The sequence below is a fragment of the Rhamphochromis sp. 'chilingali' genome, assembly GCF_963969265.1.
Source record: "Rhamphochromis sp. 'chilingali' genome assembly, chromosome: 21".
Lineage (NCBI taxonomy): Eukaryota > Metazoa > Chordata > Actinopteri > Cichliformes > Cichlidae > Rhamphochromis > Rhamphochromis sp. 'chilingali'.
This window is the reverse complement of record NC_137949.1, coordinates 22,631,805-22,657,390: the sequence shown is the minus strand read 5'-3', so window position 1 is coordinate 22,657,390 and position 25,586 is coordinate 22,631,805. Positions and strand designations below refer to the sequence as shown.

Below are 25,586 nucleotides of genomic sequence, written 5' to 3'. Positions count from 1 at the left end.
GCATTGCGCGATAAAGCTTAGACCACGATCAGAGGCGAGTGCGTCTATAGTGCACAACGCAAAACAAAACAAAAAGCCCAGTTCTCCCCAACGTTTTGTGCGATTTTGCGAACTCGTTTTTCCCACTGACTCGTTTTTTCCCCCCTTGATGATTTCCGGTAATAATTCTGACGTATGACTTGGTCACGCCCGGATAGAGCAGGAGAGAAGAAGACTCCGAGTGCACTTGCAGACCTACGGATTCAAAGCTCTTTCTCGACTGGTGGGCACAACCGGGGGGACATACTGACTACAGTTCAGCCTCGAGTGAGTTACCTGCTGAATGGTGAATAGTGGCTTTAAGTTGATGTTTAAGTTAATACAAATATTCTAATTCGACCGCTCAGAGTATTTATCTTCTACTCCGATTTCGATGTAACTTAAATAGCGTTTTCTTGTGTCCTAAAGTTTATAGCATACACCGATTAGTGACTTCATTGCATTTGCACTATAATTTCCCTAAGACATTATATTAGACACTATAGCATTCTTTTTATTTATTTTTTCATGGGACATTATGTAGCTCACTTATGAATTACAAGAAACATATCATGGCAGTAACAGGAAGTCTGCATTCACTGTATGACACATGCAGGTTTTTTTTTGTTGTTAGCTTGTACTGTAGAGATGTTGCCTCCAAACTTAAACAGGATATTGAGTAGAGTCAGGGTTGAAGTGAGATTTAGCATGTGTGGGAACTCTGTGATCAGTTGTACTGGCTCAGCTTGGCGAAAAGAACTCAGAGTTTCTACTTAAGTAACGAAAGTCGGTACTTTTGCCACCCTTTCGTATAACCCCTTTATAAATCCTGTTGACTATAGCCTATGTACTGATAGAGGGGACGATATTAGACATTTAAAAAATAATAATTTAAAAAACAGAATGCAAACACGCAGAAACTGTGATATTTTTTTTTTTAAACAAAACTTGAACTGTGCATAGGAAATCATCTAGTTGAAGAAACTGTTTTTGTTATTCTTATAAACATTTGGTGGTTTTTTTTTATGAGTTTTTTTGCATTTGCACCACTAAGTGTAAATCTAATATATGTTTATGATTGATTTTTAATTTCAAAGCACTAGTCTAGGGTCCTTACCTACCTTACACACAAAACCATTAGGTAATTCCTCCGTAATCTGCAGGTTTGAGCAGATCGTTTTTGATGGCATGGCTCAAGCAGAAAGAAAACAATGTATACATGCTTTATTTTTCTAATGTCAAATCAAATCAAATCAAATCACTTTTATTGTCACATCACATGTGCAGGTACATTGGTACAGCACATGTGAGTGAAATTCTTGTGTGCGAGCTTCACAAGCAACAGAGTTGTGCAAGATACAATAATGTAAACAAGCAAAATACAAGAATGGCTACATCTGAAACTAATAAATATATGTACAATATATAATAATGTACTATTGTATACTGAAAATATAAAATAGTATATTAGTATATGATATTGTAAGTTTAAAACTCCACAATAACACAACAAAGGTTCAGTATAACTGGCCTTCCTGGAAACTCACCAGGTTGTAAAAGAAAATAAAGAGACTCTGTGTCATGGGGTGTTTTTTCTTTTTTCCATGCCATTACCAGCAGTATGTAATCCAAAGATTTCTCATATGCACACTTTCATAATGTTGCTTGCTCTGCAAAACTATGAAACCTGCTCAGCAATGCAGACTGGAAGGAAAAGATAAAGAAATGAGGAGTGGCTCACAGTACAGTACTGAAAAGATGGCACTTTTGGCATCTGTTATTTAGGGTGTATATTTCTTTCACAATCTGGAGGCCTATATGACAATAAGAAATTTAATTTTCTCATTGCCTTCAATAGTACATATTTGCTTTTTTTAAAAATACACATTTTAGTAGATTTGTTAATGATATTATCTTCTTTGAAAACAAAGGAAGGTTTCCCTTTAGTTTTTTGTTCATAAAGCAATTTAAAAAAGAAAAAGAAAGTGTGAACATTAAAAAAAGATTTATTTGCTTTTCACCTTTTAGGCTCCGTACATGCTTCCCTTCTTGATTGGCAGCAGTTATAGAAGAGAATACTTGCAGTTACAGTAATACCTTGGTTTACGAGTATGATTCGTTCCTTAATGCTGCTTGCAAACCATAAATACTCATATGTCAAAGCAAATGTTCAAAAAAGAAATATTGGAAACTTGGATGGATGGTTCCAAGCTCCAAAAATATTCATGTAAAAATCACTTTTAAACATATTTTCTATATAAATCATTGACCCAAATACATATTTCTGCAATAAATGCATAATGATTAACACAAAATGCATATAATAAAAATAAAAACGCACTTTACCTTTGAGAAAAGTCACTGCTGACCTGAGGGAAATGAGATGATGAGGTCAATGTAAAGAATACGCTTAACAAATGCTAGCTTTTCATGAGCTCATGCGGCATGACACTCAGGTTGGCTCAGCTGTTACTGGAAAACATACGTATACAGCCATAAGTTTGCTCGTATTAAGATTATGGCTCATAAACCAAGTAAAATTTTATTCAAGTTTTTTGCTCGTCTTGCAGATTACTCGTATGTCAAGTTACTCTGAATCCGAGGTTACACTGTAATGTGTAACTGGGCTCTTAAACCATATAGTGCTCCAAATTTAAGGAATAAAGTATGTCAGTAAGAATTAAGCCATTTTTATTCTCAATGCCTGCCCCTGTCAGATGGTGGTGTGTGCTAAAAATGATGCTGCAATTTGTGGTGTGTGCTGTCATTTTGATAGTGATTTTTGCAACCTGGAGCATTGTGCAATGGTTGCCCCAGTTGGGTTGATGACATGAGTATGATTGTATCACTTATTACCATTTTAATCATATTCTAGTACAGAAGCCCTGAGCTATATAGATATACAGAGGGAGATATTGCAGCAATCTTTTTTTTTTTTTTAAAGTGACTTTCTGGAATAACTTTGCAACAAAAAAAACCACTTGCCAAAGTCTTATCTTCTGGTTTTGACTTCTTCTCTTCCTATATCAGTGCTGCCGTAGTGGTATTGTCTGAGTGGCAACACCTAACGCTCAGTAGACTACTGCAGTGGCTTCCTGCACCTTAACAGTGGGCATAATCAGAAATGACTGTGTAATGATGTTGCCAGAGCATGCAAAGCAACCAATGTGGAGGTTATAGCAACTCTTTCTGTGTATCATTGTCCAGGGCTTGGTGAGCGATATCTTTAATGGGAACTCTGCCCTTGTTGAGTTTATGTATTAGATCTGTGGATGTCCTGCTATGGCTGTTCAAATTTTCTGCCATGATAAAGGTTTATATATTATATATATATATATATATATATATATATATATATATATATATATATATATATGGATGGAGGGATGGATAATCCTAATATATATATATATATATATATATATTAGGATTATCCATCCCTCCATTCACTTCCGCTTATCCTTTTCAGGGTCGCGGGGGGCGCTGGAGCCTATCCCAGCTGTCATAGGGCAAGAGGTGGGGTACACCCTGGATAGGTCGCCAGTCTGTCGCAGGGCCAACACACAGGGACAGACAACCATTCGCACTCACATTCACTCGCACATTCACACCTAGTGGCAATTTGGATTATCCAATTAACCTATCACCACAAGTTGCATGTCTTTGGACAGTAGGAGGAAGCCAGAGTACCCACGCAAACATGGGGAGAACATGCAAACTCCACACAGAAAGACCCCAGCCTGATGGTGGAATTGAACTCAGGACCTTCTTGCTGTGCGGCAACAGTGCTAACCACCGTGCTGCCCTATTAGGATTATATATAACTTTATACCTGTGCTAATCATGGCAAAGTATCTGAAGGCTGATGGCTTCTTGATCCGCTCAGATTCTAGTTACTGGTTCTCACAGCGGTAAGGTAAAACATTAAGCTGCCATGACCATCCCACTTAAGATCCAACTCCACAGGGCTGAGGGAGAGGAAACATTGTTGCAATGGCAGATGAGTTTACATCAACTGAGTTGGCCATTTTTGCACCCATCCCAGACGGGTCTTAATGGCAGCTAGACCCCAATGGTCAGTCAGGCCAAGCTACGCTACAACTCATTATCAAGTGCTGCATAAATTTTGAGTCTGACTTGTCTGTAATCTGTGGGCTTGACCAGGATTTCTGTTGCTGAGCTTAGCAGGCTGGAATCCTCCCAAAAGTGGTGCATTGACAGAGTTAGTGATCATCTTTGTTGTAATAGGGACCTTAAATGACTACTTTCTTGGGATAAAGGAGGATTTATGTTGACAAAGTGATCAGTTCTGCTGCCTGACAAAATTAAAGAAAGAGCTTTGCAAAACAAAATTTGGATGGGATGAAGTAATACTAGAAAGCAGGTTGAAACAGTGGAAATGTTAGCTGAATGATTTACAGATGGACCATCTTTAAATGTGGCTGTGATAAAGTGTTATCATCCCTTATGATAAAAGAACAACCAATTCTAGCAAGTCGGTAATTTTATCTCTGTAGGGACCTCTACTGGTGGAAAACTGGGTAATCAACCAGTAGAATTAATTCTAATGACAGCTGTTAGGTAACTTTCATTATCACTACAACTATAGCTGTCAGTTCACATATATTATCCTCAACATAGCTCTGCAATTTTGAATGCTTTTAAACCATCACCAAGATTTTGGTGTTATGTTACAATGTGTTGCATGAAGCTTGATAACACAAGTAGAAGTTTTATTCCCCATGTTGGCGTTTAAGTTGCTAGTGCTGGGTTGAACTCTCGGTCACCCTCAGAGTTGCTTTCATTCTCATGGTAGACTCAACAGGGAAACATTTCTCAGTGAATCCGGTGCATGTGATATTATGACTGGACATGATAGTAATTAAGTAAAACTTTATTTGTATAGTACAATTTAAGATATAAAATCAGTGCTTCACAACAGCCAACAGTTAATTTAAAAAATAATTAAAAAAACCCCAAGAGAAATTAATAGAAAGCAGATTTAAAGCATGACAGAGTTGCTGCTGCAGTTGTGTGGAACCTGGTGTGGTTTTCTGTTGCTGTTAGCTCATCTGTTTCAAGGTGTGATGTGTTGTGTGTTCACGTTGAAATGGGAAACTTTCAAAAATACAGATTTACAAATAATGTTGCTACAGTAAAAGCTTTAATTTTTTAACTCTTTCCTTCACCTGAATTGTTTCCATTAGGAATTTAAGGTGAACTTGTTCAACAAATACAGATACAGTCACACAAGCAGATATTAAAAACATAATTTGACTGAACTGATAAGAAAATGAGCTGTAGGTAGCGCAAAATCCTGATATGAGGAAAGGAACAGAAAGGACCTACAGCCCACAAAAAAAAAAAAAAAAAAAAAAAAAAAAAAAAAATGCGGAAGGGGGAGTGACGGTTGTATAGAAGCACAGGGCTGACTCTGGGCGCAGGTCCAAGAATTAGGAAATGGGGAAAGTCACACTGCCAAAGAGGAAATACAAGGAGAACAAACAAGGTAAGGAATGATTTTGAGAACAGGCAACGACAAAAGTCGAGTAAAAAAAACCAAAAAACATGCGGATAGTATTTGAGGAGCAAGATTTAAGAAGCTCATAAACATTTACAGTATTACTACTATTTCATTTAGATTGCTACTTTCTTTAGATATTTATGTTCACTTTTTTGTTTTTAATCGGGTTCTTTTTCTTTCTAATAAAGGCGTATAGGGCAAACCGTTTTATTCGATTTTTCCCGAATGATTTCCGCTAGTATTCTGACGTATGACAATGACTTGGTCACGCCCAGACAGCAAAATCAAGTAGAAAAAGAGCAGCAGAGGAGAAGGCTCCGAGTGCACTTGCAGACACACGGATTCAAACTCTATTTCTCAACTGGTGGGGACAAACGGGGAACATACTGGCCACACTTCAGCCTCGAGTGAGTTACCTGCGGAATGGTAGTGGCTTTAAGCTGATGTTTGAATTAATACAAATATTCTAATTCGACCACTAATAGTGTTTATCGTCTATTCGAGGAGACTAAATAGCGCTTCTTGTGTCCTAGCGTTTGTACCATACACACATTAGTGACTTCGTTGTATTTTATGGCGTTATTTTTGTGCCACTATGCTGAGCTCACATAAAGAAATTTTGAGCGCACGTAAAAAAAAAAAAGTTTGCAGGTGCAAGTGTTGTATTTTGAGAAAAGCTGAATCTGAGGGAACAAAATTCATTGTTGCGTGCAAAAAATGTATTTCCGTGTTTGATATTATCCATACACACAGACAATAGTGATGGGATTTCCGGATCTTTTTAGAGAACCGGCTCTTTCGGGTCGACTCACTAAAAAGAGCTGGCTCTTTTGGCTCCGAACCGGCTCTTCAGGTTGTTTTGTTGCCTTAATTAATTTATTATTAACAATAATATAAAATTATGCACAAAAGAAACTACTAATGTAAAAAAAAAGTGGTTTTATTTATATATAAATATATGTGGTGGCCCCTAGAGACAAAATATGTACAAACTCCAAAAAGCACGGACAAACTCCAAAACACATTTCTAGCTTTAACTGAACTTCCAAAACAGAGCTACCTAGATCACTTAAATTACACAATTAAAAGCATATGTGTATTGTTTGTGTATTTATACACAAGCACTCATATATATTCAAATAATTTAAACAAATGTTCATTTGCCTGTTATTACCACACACCAAATCCGGTCATTGGTACTTGCTGGCTTGTGTAGTCACTAGGTTACAAAAGCTCAACACTGTGCCTAGCATTCTGGAACACTTCTGTTGTGTTTTGTACGTGTTTTGAGTTTTTATGTGCTTCTCAGTTTTTACGTGTTTTGGAGGTTGTACGTGCTTCAGAGTTCGTACGTGATTTGAAGTTTGTATGTGCTTCGTCTGTAGGGGCCACCGTAAATATACTTTTGTTTATTCACTCCACATAAAATGTAATAAATAAATCATATACCGTATTTTCACGACCATAAGACGCACTGTACTAAAAGGCGTAGTCTCAGTTATGTGTGCCATCACTGTATTTAACACACACATAAAAGGCGCACTGGATTATAGGGCGCATACAAGTACCGTATGCGTATTTAAAAATAAAGCGGGAGCAAACCTGAGTTCGGTACCTTACTCACATTTCTATTACCGGTAATCGTCATCATCAACAACACACAAGCATACAAGAGTGCGTATTTAAAAATAAAGCAGGAGCAAAACTGAGTTTGGTACTCACATTTTTATTACCAGTAATCGTCATCATCAACAACACACAAGCATACAAGTGTGCGTATTTAAAAATAAAGCAGGAGCAAAACAAAGTTTGGTACTCACATTTTTATCATCAATCAAACCCATCGAAGTCCTCATCCTCTGTGTCTGAATTGAACAGCTGCGCTAAATCTCCATCAAACATGCCAAGTTCACTTTCTTCACTGTCAGAGTCACTTTCCGTGCCGTGCGGCTCCTCGGAAATGATGCCGGCTTTTGCGAAAGCTCGAACAACAGTGCCAGCAGACATGTTAGCCCAAGCATCTACAATCCATTGCCAAATTGTGGCGTAACTCGCCCGGCGCTGCCTTCCACTCTTGGTGAAACTGTGGTCTCCATCGGTCATCCATCGCTCCCAGGCCGCTCGCAGCCTTACTTTGAACGGGCGGTTCACACCGATGTCCAGCGGTTGGAGTTCCTTTGTCAGGCCTCCCGGAATGACAGCAAGCTCACAGTTTATTTGTTTCACTAGTTTTTTCACATCGGCTGTGAGATGGGCACGCATAGAGTCACCGATTAAGAGCGATGGTGATGCGTGGAAAAAACCACCTGGTCTCCTTACATACACCTCCCTCAGCCACTCTTTCATCATTTCCTCATCCATCCAGCCCTTTTCATTTGCCTTAATGATGATTCCTGCTGGAAACTTCTCTTTAGGCAAAGTCTTTCGCTTAAAAATCACCAGTTTCTGTCCATTAGCATGGCAGCCAAGCACAACAGTAAAAGAAGACTTTTCATACCCCGTTGTGCGTATCGCTACCGTGCTGGTCCCCTTCTTCTCCACAGTGTGACTCACCGGGATGTCAAAAGTGAGCGGGACCTCGTCCATGTTTGTGATGTGGCTGGGCTGGATGTTTTTGTCGCCGATGTGTTTGCTGCAGTAGGAGCGGAAGATGGCCAGCTTTTCCTTATAATCCGCTGGAAGTTGCTGCGCTACCGTAGTCCTGGTCCGGATGGAAAAATGGCACCGTTTCATGAAACGAAAGCACCAAGACGGACCTCCTTGGAAATGTTCAATGTTCATCTCTTCAGCTAGTGAAACTGCTTTTAGCCGAATGGTGACCGTCGAAACGCTTCTCCCGCTCGTTCTTTGCTCGATGATCCACCGCTCGAGTCTTTCCTCCAACTCGGGCCACCTCGCCTTATGTCCGCGGAAACTCAGCTGCGTTTTCTTGACCTGCCGGAGCTTGTTTTCTAGCTTCCTCCATTTGCAAACCATCGATTCGTTAATCTTAAATTCTCTCGCCGCTGCTCGATTTCCATGTTCCTCCGCATAGCTGATGGCCTTCAGTTTAAACTGTGCTTCATAAGCGTGTCTCTTTGCCATTTTCAGGGTTGTTAAAACAACGATGTTCCACATAATGCACATACCTGTCCTTTTATACAGGTATGTGCGATTGTCCCGGTATATACGATCAACGCCCACACTTCACCCTTTAGCGTTCTCATGGTGTTCTCTACTACATCCTCCTTACAACACACAGGGCGCGCCGTACTTTTTGAAGAAAATCTAAGACTTTTAAGTGCGCCTTATGGTCGTGAAAATACGGTAATACAAAAACCAACTATTCACATTTCAACTTTTAACTGTTTCAATTTTCAGCTTTTTCCTTTTACAAATTTAAAGTGAAAAAACACAAAACACTGCAAACCACAACACAATTAAATATAAATTAAAATATGAAAACAAAACGAAGATTCATATTCTCTGTCATATTGACCTGCATGAATAAACTTTCTGAATCCTTTATCATCCGCAACTGAAAATAGTTGTGGATGATTACTATGCCTTTCTAATGACGTGAACGGTTCGCGTCGTTCACGTCAAAGATCCGGCTCTAAGAGCCATTTCGTTCGCGACCGACACATCACTAACACACAATAGCAGCCCCTCTCACTCAGTTTTTGCATTTGCGCTCGCTCGCAATGTGTTGCTCGTGCTCTCAACATTTCTGCCCATACACGCTCAACTCTTTCTGTACACTGTTATATTGGTGCCACAAAACCAGCCAATCACAGACTTGGATGCAAAAAAATCTGATTGGCTGTTCTGGTCTCCAATCAGCTTGAAATGACGAAATGCAATATCCCAGAATCCATCCATCCATCCATCTTCATCCGCTTTATCCGGGGCCGGGTCGCGGGGGCAGCAGCCTAAGCAAATCCCAGAATCCATTTTGTCCAAAACTCAAACGAGGCAGTTGCGGAGGAACACAGAGGGGCGGAGTTTGAAATATTACTCTTTCTGGGTCACAAATAAAACTTTTAAGATATTTTCATGCAAGAATGGTGCTGTGTAAACTTCAAATACCTGCTCGATTTATCAAGGCATGACATATTTGCATAACTGCTGTATCACCTTCATGTTTCCAAACCATATCATGAGCAGCAGCTTTTACAGCTGTGGCTCCAGCAAACAGAAACTAGATACTAGAAATTAATTTTAAATAAATTCTAACAACAGCAGTCAAGAACTTCAATATTTGCATAGTATTTTTACTGACATGTAGAGCACATATGTTTTGGGCAAAAACATTTTTGAATATTAAAATACGAACATTTTTAACATACAATTGGCAAATTAGCCAATTCCAATGCAAAACCAATGCCTGTTAAAAAAAAGAAGATAATCTTCTCACAAACTGGTGTTTGATTTTGAAACAGGAAAAAAGTGGGGAAACAAATGAAAAGACTAACATTTGAATAAAACCTGAAAGCAAGTAAATACTTTATATGCTGCCTTATGGTAAACTTTGGTAATATTGATGTATACAGAACAACACTGGCTGATGATGAAATACAGTCAGCTGGCATGGTGACACTGCCAGTATTAACCTGCAGGGCTGGACTGGGACAAAAAAATTGGGCATTTTCACTACAGACCGGCCCACCAGGTATTAAAGCCATAAAGCCTTTGAATGAAAACAAACGCTGTTGTGACAGTGATGTACACTGTCTTTTTGGTATATGTATGATTTCTATACATTTTCCGTCAGATAATAACATTGTTCACAAGATTCAGGTAATTATTTAATAAAAGCTAAATATTTGAATTGAGAATAAAAAAGAAAAGTATTTCTTTGTGCCCCCCTCTCCCTGTTAATGCCCTACCTGGTTCCCTGGAAACACTTTGCTAGACCCGCCCCTGCACAGTTACCAGCTGTCAGCTACTTAGAAAAGGATCCTGGTGTTATTTGTCTCTCAGAAACAGTTCATAACTTCCCTTCAACTCATTCATGTCACCTAAAAGGTAAACCTGTTTCTATATCAGTGGTTAGAAATACCATTATTACTTTAGGATTGGTTTAACACAAAGTCAGGGCTGACCCGGGACCATGGCTGTGAGTCACAGTGCGCAGCCAGTGGCGTGTCCAGCGGGGTGGCCTGGGGGGGCACAGGCCACCCCCCTAACCAGACTGGCCACCCCAGGTGCCACCCCGAAGCTAAAACAATAAAATTGTAAGGACATCTCCTGGTTTCATCTTCACGTTTCCCTCTCACCACATATCCAAACCGACATCATGACCAGCAGCTTTACAACTGTGGCTCCAGCAAACATCAGCTGATAGTAGAAATTAATATTAAATAAATTCTAACAACAGCTGATCAAGCTTAAACGTGCTGCTGTTGTTTAGCGCGACATCCGCTGGTTTCCTCTTTCTGGCGCAAAGTGGGCGATAAACAAACAAGAGAGACGATCAGCTGATCATTGATCAGTTTCATGATTGAAGTAGCAATAGAAGAGGGAGGGGAGATAAGAGAAGAGGCAGCTTCTTTTTCCATCCTAGCTGAAGTACGGGACAAACTGCGTCTCTTCTCAGCTCAAGACGAAACGCGTAATATTTTCTCTGAATGAGGGACCATTCCATTTTTTAAGGAGCTGTTGGCAACTCTACTAACTAACCTTATGAATAAAATAAAGTTCACTATCAGTAACATCATATCAACCGAACAGCTGTATAGAAACTCGTCATACTAGCTCACGCAGTATGAGGTATTGTAACTGACTGTAAAAAGTCAGCACAACGAAAATAAACTGCGCCTAAACTTGGTTTATATCTGACCCAGATAGACTGCAGGTCATAACTTCTTACCTGAAGTTCAGTTCACCTGACACTTGGACCAGCGGCCGCCTCGGGTCTCTCCTCCTGCCTCACCTTCCCTCATCCACCTGTTGCCTCTGTGGAAGCTCCGCCATAGCCACCACCAAACAACTGAGTTATTTTTACACATCGGCCAGCATCTGGCCAATCCACCACCTCTCATTGTTCATGCCGTTACAAAAAAAAAAATAGGGTCAAAATTCATACTTGTAACTTGCAGGGTTTTGTTTTGGCTAAGTCCACACACAAATCTTTTTTACACATACAAATCTTCTTTACACACACACACAAATCTTTTTTACACACACAAATCTTTTTTACACATACAAATCTTTTATACACACATACAAATCTTTTTTACACATACAAATCTTTTATACACACACACAAATTCTTTTTACACACACAAATCTTTTTTACACATACAAATCTTTTTTACACACAGCACCATTCTCGCATGAAAATATCTTAAAAGTTTATTTTGTGACCCAGAAAGAGTAATATTTCAAACTCCGCCACTCTGTGTTCCTCCACCACTGCCTCTTTGAGTTTTGGACTTTGAGTTTTTGGAGTTTGAGTTTTGGATTCTGGGATATTGCATATCGTCATTTCGAGCTGATTGGAGACCAGAACAGCCAATCAGATTTTTTGACATCCAAGTCTATGATTGGCTGGTTTTGTGGCACAAATATAACGGTGTACAGAAAGAGTTGAGCGCGCACAGGCAGAAATGTTAAGAATGCGAGCAACACATTGCGAGCGAACGCAAATGCAAAAACTGAGTGAGAGGGGCTGCTATTGTGTGTGTGTGTATGGATAATAGCAAACACTGAAATACATTTTTTGCACGCAGCAATTAATTTTGTTCAATCAAATTCAGCTTTTGTTCGCTCAAAATAAATTTCTCCTCAAAATACAACACTTGCACCTGCAAACTTTTTTTTTTACCTGCGCTCAATTCTTTTTTTTTACGTGCGCTCAGAATAGTGGCACAAAAATAATGCCATACTCTCCCTCCCTTGTCTTTCCTGCTTGGCTTCTCATGTCTTTTGGGTTTGTTTTTTTTATGATTTTATGGCTGGCCGACATGATAGACAATGGCAGGGCTGTGAGTACTCAGACTGATTTTGAGATCAGTTCTTCAGCAACAACAGTTCAACAACAATGGATTAAATACAGTTCTGTGTGAAGTTGAAGCAATTGCAATTGATCAACCCATAACAAAGCTGCCTGATGATCCAAAAGACCTAGAGTCATTTACTCCAAATCACATCCTCCTGATACGTGAATACCTGCCTTTGTTACACAAGAGACAAAAAGACAACCAAAAGAGGAAAAATCTAAAACCAGGGTATATAGTTATTTTAATGGGTTCTTCTGTCCCCCGAGATTCTTGGCCCCTTAGACGTGTTCGTGAAACCATTCATGATAAAAATGGACTTTAAAGACAAAGACCAACATTCTTGAAATCCCTGTAACTAAACTTTGTCTTTTACATTAGACTGTAGTTTAAAAGTGTATTTAAGTGCTTTTATTTTATTTTATTTTTTGTGTGTGTGTCTAAAATGGAAGTACTTTATTTTTAATTTGGCTCCTTATTTGCTTTATAATTAGAATTGTCATGTCTGACAGCCATTGCACTTAGGGCCTGGTGTGTAGGAGCCATTTTTGTGTTTTGCTTATTACCTTATGTGTGCCTCTAGGTGTCACTTTTTTGTATTTGTAAATGATTGTATGGAAGGTAGAACATTTAATTAGGGTCAGGTGTTGCTGGTTGGAAGGACCAAACAGTTTGTGACTGCGGTGATTTATGTTGGATGATGTTGGATCTTACGATCAACTGTGAAATATCAAATGCAATCAACGGTGATTGCTTAGACTGCTTAAACTGACAAGGTAAATACAGCTGGAGTTATTGACTGGACTTTCTTGTCAAGTTCACCAGTCATACACCTCAGTGGCTTCAAGCGTAGGCTTAGCCTGTACACCTGTTATATGGTTGTATTTGTATTTGACTCTCACATTAAGGGGTTTTGGGGTGAAAAAGTTAATGTTCATCCTCAATCTTCGTTCTGCAAATTTGTTTGTATTATCTTAACCATAGCTCTGTAGCTAGCCATTCTATGCCAGCTAGCCCAACTTCATAAACCATACAAACACTGGTGCTGTTTAATTTAGTGTTTTTAGAAATCCGTCAGTCAGAAGGATGATCTGATATCGTAGTGTTGGTGTTGTTCCCAGATCATCATGAAAATGTTGTTCCAGGTTATTCTTTTGCGCGCCAAGCCATTCGTGCATTTATGAAATTCCAATGTTGCAAGGACAATATCAGTTCTGCTTACCATTTATTAAAGGGTCAGGGTCAGGGTCCGTTGATCGGCGGACAGAGGCGGTTTCTCGCAGCTTAAGTACAGTTTTTTGTTTTACGGCAGTTTTTCCCAAAGTCGCAAAAGTATGACGTCACAACATTGATTGGTCACTTGCAATGTTGATCCTGGAACAACATTTAGTATGATGATCTGGGAACAACACCAACACGACGATATCAGATCGTGCCAGTCGGATCATGGCATTTCATCTTTAGATGGAAACTGGCAAACTAACTTCCTGCTAACTTCAAACTCTCTTTCATGCATGCCTGGATGTTAATGTTACTGTAACAGCTGGGAGGCAGCCACACTGATCATTTTATTGAAGATGAAATCATTTGGGCCACTTTTAACTCAGTGATACCACAGTGTTTGTTTTGGCTATGGAAATCAAAGAAGAGTGGACCCAGGAATGGATAATGATGTTGTTTTTATGCTTGCTGTGCAACCTGTGTCATGGGTGTCGCTCGCTGATTTTGATATCACATCATGAGGCATTCGTCACAATATTTGCGGCCGATTGTGTGGCTCTCGATTTCTCATAACGTGGCGGGTTGTGTCACAGCTGGGTTGAAGACACAAATGTTTGAGTGTGTTCGTTTTTAATGATATTCCAGTACAGAAACTCGGATACAGTTATACAGAGGACAATGTTGCAGCTGTTTAAAAATTGGAGACTTAGTTTTTCCAAAGTGTTTTTAACAATTTGCTTCTGGTTTTGATTTCTTCTCTTCCTACATCAGTACATTTGTGCCCAGCACCTATCATTCAGAAGAATACTGCAGCAGGTTACCACACCTTAATAGTGGCATTAATATAAGTGACTGCATGCTGATGTTGTGGCAGTAAGCAGAATGATCAATGCGGAGGGTATGCTGGTGCCCATAAGAGGCAAATTTAAATTTTTTTTAAAATATAATACATCACAAGCCCACGTGGGGGTTTTGAAACAAATTTAACACTGCCAGCTTTGCACAGATCCACAGATGTAAGCTACATTCATGTCTGTGTTTTTCCTCCATATTCCCGTGGGCAGCTCATCACCTCTCTACCAGAAAATGTACACTACCAGTCAAAAGTTTGGACAAACCTTCTCATTAATGGATTTTCTTTATTTTTACTATTTTCGACATGAAAAGTATAAAGCAAGATTTATGGAATTATGCAGCATAGGAAAAATTTCATCCATCCATTCGCTTATCCTTTTCAGGGTCGCGGGGGGCACTGGAGCCTATCCCAGCTGTCATAGGGCGAAAGGCGGGGTACACTCTGGACAGGTCGCCAGTCTGTCGCAGGGCTAACACATAGGGACAGACAACCATTCACACTCACACCTAGTGGCAATTTGGATTATCCAATTAACCTATCCCCACAAGCTGCATGTCTTTGGACGGTGGGAGGAAGCCGGAGTACCCAGAGAGAACCCACGCAAACATGGGGAGAACATGCAAACTCCACACAGAAAGACCCCGGCCTGATGATGGAATTGAACTCAGGACCTTCTTGCTGTGCGGCAACAGTGCTAACCACCGTGCCACCGTGCTGCCCATAGGAAAAATTGATAACTTTAAATATCTCTTATACAGTCCCGTTCAAAAGATTAAAACGTCTTGAAAAATGGCCATCCCCAAAGGTTCTCAACTGGATTTAGATCAGGGGAACACGCGGGATGGTTCAGAAGAGTGATGTTATTCTCCTGGAAGTAGTCCCTTGTTCTGCGGGCATTGTGTACTGTAGCGTTGTCCTGTTGAAAAACCCAGTTGTTACCACAAAGACGAGGGCCCTCAGTAATAACGGATCCTCTCGTCAACATCTGGACATAGCCAGCGGCCGTTTGACGCCCCTGCAACTCCCGAAGCTCCATTAGGAAGTTGCCTTGCAACTCTGCATTTCTGTCCATTTGATTTCCAACTACACACAAGAACAGTTAATGTGATTAAATGAACAGATGAGACAGTTGTTGATGACAAACAATAGTATAAAATGATTAGGAGAGGCTAAATCAGTGCACTAATATACTCAGTTTAGGTGTGCTTGATCCCCCGTCTGAGCTGTCTTAATGGTCATCATCTCATATGTTCTCCAAAGGTTGTTGGTTTTCCATTATTCCCATCAGCAATTCATTCAACTGCTCCGTGTCTTTATTTGCAGGTCTTCCACCAGTCTTAAACCACTCTTTTCTGGCTTCTGCAACAGTCTTTTTAACTTTTTTTTAATATATATTTTTAAGATAAGATAATGCTTTATTGTCATTGCACAGTCATACCTAGTACAATAGTACAAACGAAATTGGAAATTGTCCCACGTCAGCACTATGCACACCTGAACACAACACAGTAACTTAAAGTGGGTTTTTTTTCTAATGCTAAATCACCACTAAAGTCACCTCAAGGCACTCGAGTTTTGGACAAAATTTGACTTTTCTGCCAAACATTTCTAAACAGCCACCTTTGCATTGAGACGATTTTTGTTGAGGCTTCACTGAACAGTAGATCGATCAACTGGAGGATTAGATGCATCTCAGCTCCTGTGCCAGGTCTTTGCTGGATTCTTTTGTTTGTTTGTTTGTTTGTTTGTTTGTTTGTTTGTTTGTTTTTCAATAGATACTGTTCATCTGCTGTAGATAGTTTTTTTTAGGCCTGCCAGTTCTTCTTTTGCCCTCCATTTGTCCAGTTTCCTCATATTGTTAAGGATACACTGCACAGCATGCTGAGATATGACAAGGTTTTGGTTAATATTTCTTCAGGAATGACCTTGTTGGTGTAGATTCAGCTGAATCAGGCTGCATGTAACAAGGTGCTTAAACATAAAATTTATGATTGGTTGTTTGCTAAGTTGTCTGTGTAGACACAACACTGGCTCATTCTTGATTTAAATGCCTTTTCACGTTTAAATGATTGACAGGTCAGTGTTAAGGGATTTAACAAACAATCCAAGAAAATATCCCACTGAAAATGTTTAGGGTTTCCTTTTTGAAAGCCTGGTGAATTATTGCTCATGAACAAAACAAAAAATAAGAAAATACAAGACAGGAAAGTTTAAAGAAATGAGGAGTGGCTCACAGTACTGCATACGGATGCCAAAAGATCTTTTGGCATCCGTGGGTTTGGGTATATATTTGTTTTAATATATGGAATACCCATATGACAGTAAGAGGCAAGGCAAGGCAAGGCAAGTTTATTTGTATAGCACAATTCAACAACAAGGTGATTCAAAGTGCTTTACAGAGACATTAGAAACAAGAACAAATAAAAAGCATGATTTAAAATTGATTAAAACAAGCAAATAAACTAACTAACTAATTAACAAACAAACAAACAAACAACAGTATATAAAATCAAAACAGATAAAATCAGAACAGTAGATAAAATCAGTAGTTAATGTAAGTTTTGAAATTTAAGCTTAAAGTGTGGATTTGGTGCTTTATTCAAATGCAGCTGAGAACAGGTGAGTCTTCAACCTGGATTTAAATAAACTGAGTGTTTCAGCTGATCTGAGGCTTTCTGGGAGTTTGTTCCAGATATAAGGAGCATAAAAGCTGAATGCAGCTTCTCCGTGTCTGGTTCTGACTCTGGGAACTGATAAAAGACCGGATCCAGATGACCTGAGGGATCTGGATGGTTCATACTGGGTCAGGAGGTCATTGATGTATTTTGGTCCTAAACCATTCAGAGCTTTATAGGCCAGCATCAGAACTTTAAAGTCTATCCTCTGACGGACAGGCAGCCAGTGTAAGGACCTCAGAGCTGGACTGATGTGGTCCACTTTTTTGGTCTTAGTGAGGACTCGAGCAGCAGAGTTCTGAATGAGCTGTAGTTGTCTGACTGATTTTTTAGGTAGACCTGTAAAGATGCTGTTACAGTAATCAAGCCTACTAAAAATGAATGCATGGACTAGTTTTTCCAGGTCCTGTTGAGACATCAGATCTTTTATCCTTGAAATATTCTTGAGGTGATAGTAAGCTGACTTTGTTATTGTCTTAATGTGTTTCTCTAAGTTTAGGTCTGCATCCATCACTACACCCAAATTTCTCACCTGGTTTGTGGTTTTTAGATGTATAGATTGAAGTTCTCTGGTGACCTGTAATCGTTTTTCTTTGGCGCCAAAGACTATTACCTCAGTTTTGTTTTTGTTTAGCTGGAGAAAATTGTGGCACAACCAGTCATTGATTTCCTCAATGCATTTACCAAGAGCCTGTACAGGGCCTCGGTCTCCTGGTGACATTGTGATATATATTTGTGTGTCATCTGCATAGCTGTGATAGTTTATTTTGTTGTTGTTTATAATCTGTGCCAGTGGGAGCATGTAGATGTTAAACAGAAGGGGTCCCAAGATGGAACCTTGGGGAACTCCACATGTGATACTTGTCTGCTCAGATGTGAAGTTACCTATTGATACAAAGTATTTCCTGTTTTCTAAGTATGTTTTGAACCAGTTTAGTACAGTTCCTGAAAGACCTGTCCAGTTCTCCAGTCGTTTGAGTAATATGTTGTGGTCAACTGTATCAAATGCTGCACTGAGATCCAGTAAAACTAAGACTGACATTTTTCCACTGTCTGTACTCAGACATATGTCATTGAACACTTTGGTCAGAGCGGTTTCAGTGCTGTGGTTCTGTCTAAAACCTGACTGGAAGGCATCGTAGCAATTACTCTGTTTTAAGAAGTAACTGAGCTGTTGAGAAACTGCTTTTTCAATGATCTTACTTAAAAACGGGAGATTTGAGATCGGCCTGTAGTTGTTCATTTGTGTCTTGTCAAGATTGTCCTTTTTCAGTATAGGTTTGATTACAGCAGTTTTTAGTGATTCTGGAAACACACCTGATAATAAAGAAAAGTTGACGATCTGTAACAGGTCTGACTCTAAAGTCTTTGAGACCTTTTTGAAAAAACTTGTTGGCAGGACATCTAAACAGCAGGAGTAGGAGTTCAGTTGACCTAAGATGTCCTCCAGGTCTTTGCTGTTAATAGGGTGAAACTGTTTCATGGTGTTTAAACAGTTTTTTGGTGGACACAGTACATATCCTGGATCTGCTGTTGATGTACCAATTGCTTGTCTAATTTTTTGGGTTTTTTCAGTGAAGAATTTGGCAAAGTCATTGCAGGCCATGGTCGAATGAAGTTCAGCTGCCACTGACACAGGAGGGTTTGTTAGCCTGTCAACTGTAGAAAATAAGACCCGAGCATTATGGCTGTTTTTAGTGATGATGTCAGAGAAGTAGGACCTCCTTGCATTCCTCAGTTGTAAATTATAATTGTGAAGTTTCTCTTTATAAATGTCATAATGAACCTGGAGGTTTGTTTTTCTCCATCTGCGCTCAGCTTTCCTACACTCTCTTTTTTCATTTTTCACCAGTGTGGAGTTTCTCCATGGAGACTTTTTCCTTCCAGAGATAACCTTCACCTTAATGGGAGCAATAGTGTCCATTACATTTAACATGTTAGCATTGAAGCTATTGACGAGCTCATTGACTGACCCTCTGGACAGGTCAGGTGTTAAAGAGATACAATTTCTCATTACCTTCAATAGTATAAGTTTGCTTTTTTTCTAAAATATGGAAGTCTTATAAAGCTTGTGTGATTTACTAGTGATGATATCCTCTTTGCAACAAAGGAAGGTTCTCCTTCAGTTTCCATTAGGAAGAAAGCAATTAAACAAAACAAGCAGATGCGAATTTTACAAAAGATTTTATTTGCTCTTCACCTTTCAGGCTACACAGAGGAGGCTTCTTTTCTTGGTAGCAGCTGTTCAAGGGGAAACTTGCAGTTATTGCATAACAATGTTCTTTAACCATTTAGTATTCCAGATTTAGCATTGGAGATTATGTATCGGAATTTCAGGAGCAGGACCACATCTCCAAACACGCTCCTTCCAGCTGTCATCTAAATAGGTTCCCCCAGTTCTGCAAGCCGATCATTCTCGTTTTCGTGCCCCACCCTCCCTCCTTCTTCACTTCTATATAGTACCTGGGAGCCATCACCAGTCCCCTTTGAGGCCTTCCACAAACTGCAGCTCAATTCATGTCAAAGCATTCACTTTTACCTACTAAAACGCTGTCAAACTTAAAGTGAGGATGTTGGCCCAGCTAGTGAAATAAAGTATGTCAATAAGAATTAGGTTTCCTCTTTGTGTGTGGCATTGTCCATGGTGTAGTGAGTGATATCTATAATGGGAACTCTTAAGTGTATCTATTACATCTGTGGATGTCCAGCTATGACTATCCAAAATTTCCATAGATAGTGTCCTTCATTAATATCTACCAAGGCAGATTAAGGCTAGATCTCACCCCAGTTATCCTATCTCTTAATTGTCTTTATCAGCTTATCACAGTAGTCCCTGAAGGACAGCACACTCTTTTCTATACTTCAAAGGGTCCAAGCAAAAGCCACTGGCCAGAGAACATCATTAGGTCTAACCTTTGTAATAAATTGATATTTTTAATTGTTGTTCCTTGTTTGTGTAATCTGAGACTACGCAGCAAGAAGACACTGGGTTGAAGTAATGTGAACATTTGGTAGTTCTAGATTATTTTTTTTTCTTTTAAGATTTTAAGATTTAAAGGTTTTTCATCAGAGTTCAAATTTTGCTAGTTTTGAAACTAACCACAATTCTGTGTTCTGGTACAGGTTGGGAACTGGTTTCATCTCCACTGCCTGGATGGAGCTGTTAAAGCATTTTAAAAAGAAGTTGGTTCTCATCTTCATCACTGCACTCTTCCTCTTTTTGGTCTTCACTGTGAAAACGCCCAGCACATACAACTCAATCCCAAAACCATCTGGGCCGCCAAGTGCTTGCTCCATGAGGATATCCGAGCAGACCATCACGCCGCTTAGCAATACCAAGCACTTACTGGTGTCAGCCTACATGGACCAAAGAGTGAAGGATTTTGATATACGCATCATTGGCATATTTAGGAGAGACTCCATTCAACCCCTTCACTGCTTTTTCTGCTGTACTGGTTATTTGAGTAAAACCACTCCAGCAACAATTTTACAGCATCCAGATAACTTTGGTTTTCCCTTTGTCACTACGGATGTCATGTGTCAGATTCCTCAGAACTGCAATGCGACACATGTCACTCTCTTGACTACACCAGACAAAGAGAGTCCATCTACTGATCAATGGCTCCCAATAAGAAACAAAGACACAGTTGGACAGAAGGAAGAAAACATGCAGTTTGACTTCACAGTCTGCATCTCTAACCTCTTTGGTGACTACAACAATGTGCTTCAGTTTGCACAGACTCTGGAGATGTACAAGTGAGTACTGCAACACCACCACAAGCTACAAAGTCAAAAATGTGCAACAGCAGCTGGTCCTGACACAGAATGAAACCTAACAAGCTCTGCAAAGGCTCCTCTTCAATGCAGTGTCTGGATTGTATCACATTGCACAGTTGTGTCTGTTACTCCTGTTGCTTCTGGAGTAACAGACACAACTGTTGGATAGTGTCTTGCCCCTCAGAAGTCTATCACTTGGCACTAAATATTTATGGGAGCACGGTTTAAAATTCTGCAGGAGCTGTACGTCTTTTCAGACACTGTAGGAAAATGGATTTTTAGCCCTGTAAACTGTGGATTTCCAGCTGTTCAGAACCAGTTAGGAATAGACAGTGTCCCTCCTACTTGAGAAACACCACAGTCTACTCTTAATGATTATAATATTATTTTTTGTCTGTGTATTTTATCAGTCACATAGCTGCAAGCTATTGTGACAGGTACAGGCTAATACAGTATAAATAGTATAACACAGTATAAATATTATACTAAGGATAGAAAAATGACCAACTGTTTGCTATATAAACCACAATTGTTTTTAGTAATCTGTTTTGTTTGCTGACAACGATGAACTAATTTGCCTTATTTTTGGGGCGATCGTGGCTCAAGAGTTGGGAGTTCGCCTTGTAATCGGAAGGTTGCCGGTTCAAGCCCCGGCTTGGACAGTCTCGGTTGTTGTGTCCTTGGGCAAGACACTTCACCCGTTGCCTACTGGTGGTGGTCAGAGGGCCCGGTGGCGCCAGTGTCCGGCAGCCTCGCCTCTGTCAGTGCGCCCCAGGGTGGCTGTGGCTACAATGTAGCTGCCATCACCAGTGTGTGAATGGGTGGATGACTGGATATGTAAAGCGCTTTGGGGTCCTTAGGGACTAGTAAAGCGCTATATAAATACAGGCCATTTACCATTTATTTTGTCCCAGGTTGCTGGGTGTGAACAGAGTGGTGATCTATAACACCAGCTGTGGTCTAGAGCTCAATCGCCTGTTGCAGAGTTACAGCGACGAGGGCTTTGTGGAAATGGTTCCTTGGCCCATTGACAAGCATCTGAATCCATCTCGTGGCTGGCTTCACTCAGAGCATGGAGGGGATTTGCATTACTTTGGCCAGCTGACCACACTTAATGAGTGCATTTACAGATCAATGGAGCGTTCTCGCTATGTCCTGTTGAATGACATTGATGAGATTATAATGCCATACCAGCACGATGACCTGATGTCTTTGATGAACACGCTCCGAAATCAGCATCCAAATGTAGGCTGTTCTTGTAATAAATTTGAAAATACATTTCATCAAAAATTCAGTATCCCATACAATAAGTTGTATTTGACTTGTTTTTATCTAATTTGAAGGCAGGGGTGTTCCTTATTGAGAATCATATTTTCCCAAAGAAACACTTTGAGCCAAGCGGACGGTTTCACCTGCCTCAGTGGAACGGGGTGCCAGGAATTAATATTCTGGAGCACATCTACAGGGAGGACCCCGCCAGAAACATATACCATCCACACAAGATCATAGTTCGGCCAAGGTAAGCTGAATTTGTCAGACGGAAGATTTACTCTATTTAGGATACAGTTCTTCGGTTTACTTAATTATACATTTGACTGCAAGTTAAAAAAAAAAAAAGTACCTTAGTTATTGAACTTGATAAACCATGATATGAGATATGAGAAACATCAAAACTGGTTGGAATGACAGTCCCAGGTACAAAACACATTTAACAAAAGTTCTTATTTTGTTCCTATCTAATTTGAACTTTCAGATTTGAAATATGTCATATTGCTCATACAGAACTAACACAAAATGTAAACATGAACCCAGGAAACAGAAACCTTGAGGGAAGGCTCCCTACGGGTTTCCTAAAGGTCACAGTTTAGAGAATGTCCGAACAACCTGAGGGTTATTTTTGCCAATTTTTCAGAGATCATCCCTTAAGGTATTGCCAGAAAACCCAGGGAACATTCACTAAGGGTCCCCCAAGACTGATTTGTGAAACTTTCAAAGAACCTTCAGGGCACTCCTAAAGAGCAGGATCTTCAGTAATCGGTGTACCCTTAACTCCTAGCAGTTAACTGTCTTGTGTTTTGTGTCACAGAATGGTGGAGTGGACTTCAGTCCATGAAGTGATCAAGAATTTTGGAGAACGCTACAAGGTTCCACTAGATGTTTGTCGGATCATTCATGTCCGTGTGGCTCTACAGGGATCATTAACCCTGGAGCAACTTAATGTGGATAAACGACTGTGGGACTTTCAGGAAAAACTCATTCCCAACGTGGACAAGGTGTTGAAGAGGGTGGGGATGTTGAACTTGACATAGAACTAATGGATAAGATGTACAGGCACTACAATGGTCACTTGTTAAACACAGTGAATCAGATCGTGAATGTGCATCTTTGAATCAGGGGCATTTGTGAATTCATTGTGTCATTGTTTTCTGAATAGTTTGCTTATTTTGCACCAAGTGCCAGTAAAATCCCTACACTTACCTGAATATGGCTTAATTGCCTACCTTGAATAACTACAAGCGTTTTGAAGAACACATTGGTTCCAATGCTGTGTGATATGAGTGTGACCATTTAAATAGTCCTTAATATAAAACTGTTGACTTGAAGAACTGCAAATATTTTAACTGTCCTGCCTATGCCACCTGAAGAGAGTAGAAACATTTACTAAATCCACAATATAACGTCCCATAGAATTTGCCCAGTTGTCAGGTTGGAAGAATCAGAGATGGGGAAAGCATTTTTATCTGGGGTGGCTGTAGCTCAGGAGGTAGAGCAGGTCACCTATTAATTGTAAGGTTGGTGGTTTGATCCCTATCGAGTCACCACAATATGCCAAGTATTCTTTGGCAAGACAATAACACCAAGTGTCTCTGTAATGTGTTAGATAGAAAGAGCTTAGGGAATAAAGTTTAAATACTATTTTGAGAGTAAAGTCAACATGTAAATACAAGGTCTTGAAAGACGAGGCCCTTCCTCCTAAGGTCTAAGGATAATGTTGGTAATATAAAATTCTTATATATTTTATCATTTGTTGTGACCTTGACCCAGTTTTCCCCAAAATGAAAGGCTCATGCTGTTATTGGTATGAACCATCACAGTTTGAAAATGATATCTTAGACCCGTACTCGCATTCCAGCCTTTACATTCATTACATAATTTACATTCAATAACTAGAGACGGTTGTGTGAGAAAAGTAAATAAGCATTTTGTGAAATACTCAGAACAGCCAGATTGGCACCAACAACCATGACACGTTCACTAAAAACACCTTTGTTCACCATACTGTTTTGACTTCAGGGAGTTGTCTTGACCATGGTCGTGTCCAAATTCATGGGCTGCATCCTCCTGAGGCCGCATTTGTAGACAGCGACGCGCCGAAGGCTGTCCAAATTCGTAGACTCCTCCGAATGTAGCCGACAAATGCGTCCTCCTTTTCCCCGAATTTGAAGGATGGGTTGGGTGTGTCCTTCGTGGCCTACCATATCCCAGAATTCATAGCGCGGCCCAGCCAAACTCCAGTTTCCAACAATGGCGGCCGCTACTAAGTTTTAAAATTACTCATACTAATCTTTCTGGGTCACAAAATAACCTTTTAACATATTTTCAGGCGAGAAAGTAGTTGTGTAAACATCAAATATCTGCTCGGTTTATCAAGATATCGCATATTTGCAAAAGTGCTTCGACGTTTTCGGAGGCGTCTGCTACCCACCAGCTCGATAGCTAGCCGGGAGCTCGAGGGTTACTGATGCGGCCGAGAACGGCACAACTCCCGGCACATCATTTTCAGATCACCGCGGACTTTCGCTGCTCGGGTTAAACGTAATATATAAGTCACTTAGACAACCTAAAAATGTTATTGTTGGGCTTTTTTCAGTGTTTTGTTTGTTCGTGAGTAAATCGGTTTGGCTGAGATTAAAGTTATTAGATTAGATTAGATAAAATAAAACTTTATTAATCCCCCTCCTCCTTGGTTTTTACACAGCTGACTAAACGTCAAACAGAAAACTGATTAAACATAAGTATGAGCCAGTCGAGAATTTACGCCAGTGTCCTGTTATATTTTAGATAGCAAGGAGCAGACGGCTGAGTTTATTAAACTCCACCGAGACAGCGGCGACGCTAATCTGAAGGCTAGACCGTCCAATTTCACGGCCGTTTACTTCCGGCCTACCCGACCTTCTGAGGACCCGACCCACGTAGACCGCAAAGGCCGGGTCCTCAGGAGGATGCAGCCCATGAATTTGGACACGACCCATGTCCATGTGCCTAAATGCAATGAGTTGCTGCTATTGCGTATTTTAAAAAATGATTTATATATCTATTTTTTTTTAATCAAACAAACTGTGATCATTCATTTTGCTGTAACCAGCAAAATAAAATCTTTGTTTTTCTTTTTTCTCTTTGTTTTTGTGAGCAAATCAGGTGCATTGTAAAAGGTTAATTTTCTAGCATAAGGGAAGAATGGATGAATTGATAAATGAATGAATGGTTGGATGAATGAATGTATTCCTCTGGTTGTACAAGTCTCCTCTGTAACT

General features: G+C 39.9%; 1 protein-coding gene across 5 annotated transcripts; it reads left to right on the top strand.

Moving 5' to 3' along the window:
* Positions 1-101: 101 nt before the first annotated feature.
* Positions 102-25,225, top strand: LOC308388948 (uncharacterized protein). 5 transcript variants are annotated; one of them, XM_080869986.1, is made up of 5 exons: positions 102-306; positions 20,398-21,030; positions 21,966-22,296; positions 22,395-22,570; positions 23,138-25,225. In XM_080869986.1, the coding sequence occupies exons 2-5, from the start codon at positions 20,429-20,431 to the stop codon at positions 23,358-23,360; spliced, it is 1,332 nt and encodes a 443-aa protein (XP_080726112.1). In that variant the 5' UTR covers positions 102-306; positions 20,398-20,428; the 3' UTR covers positions 23,361-25,225. The 5 variants fall into 5 exon arrangements, with proteins under 5 accessions (XP_080726112.1, XP_080726114.1, XP_080726113.1 ...); XM_080869988.1 differs by having other exon boundaries at positions 172-325; XM_080869987.1 differs by lacking the exon at positions 102-306 and adding an exon at positions 5,399-5,527.
* Positions 25,226-25,586: the final 361 nt, after the last annotated feature.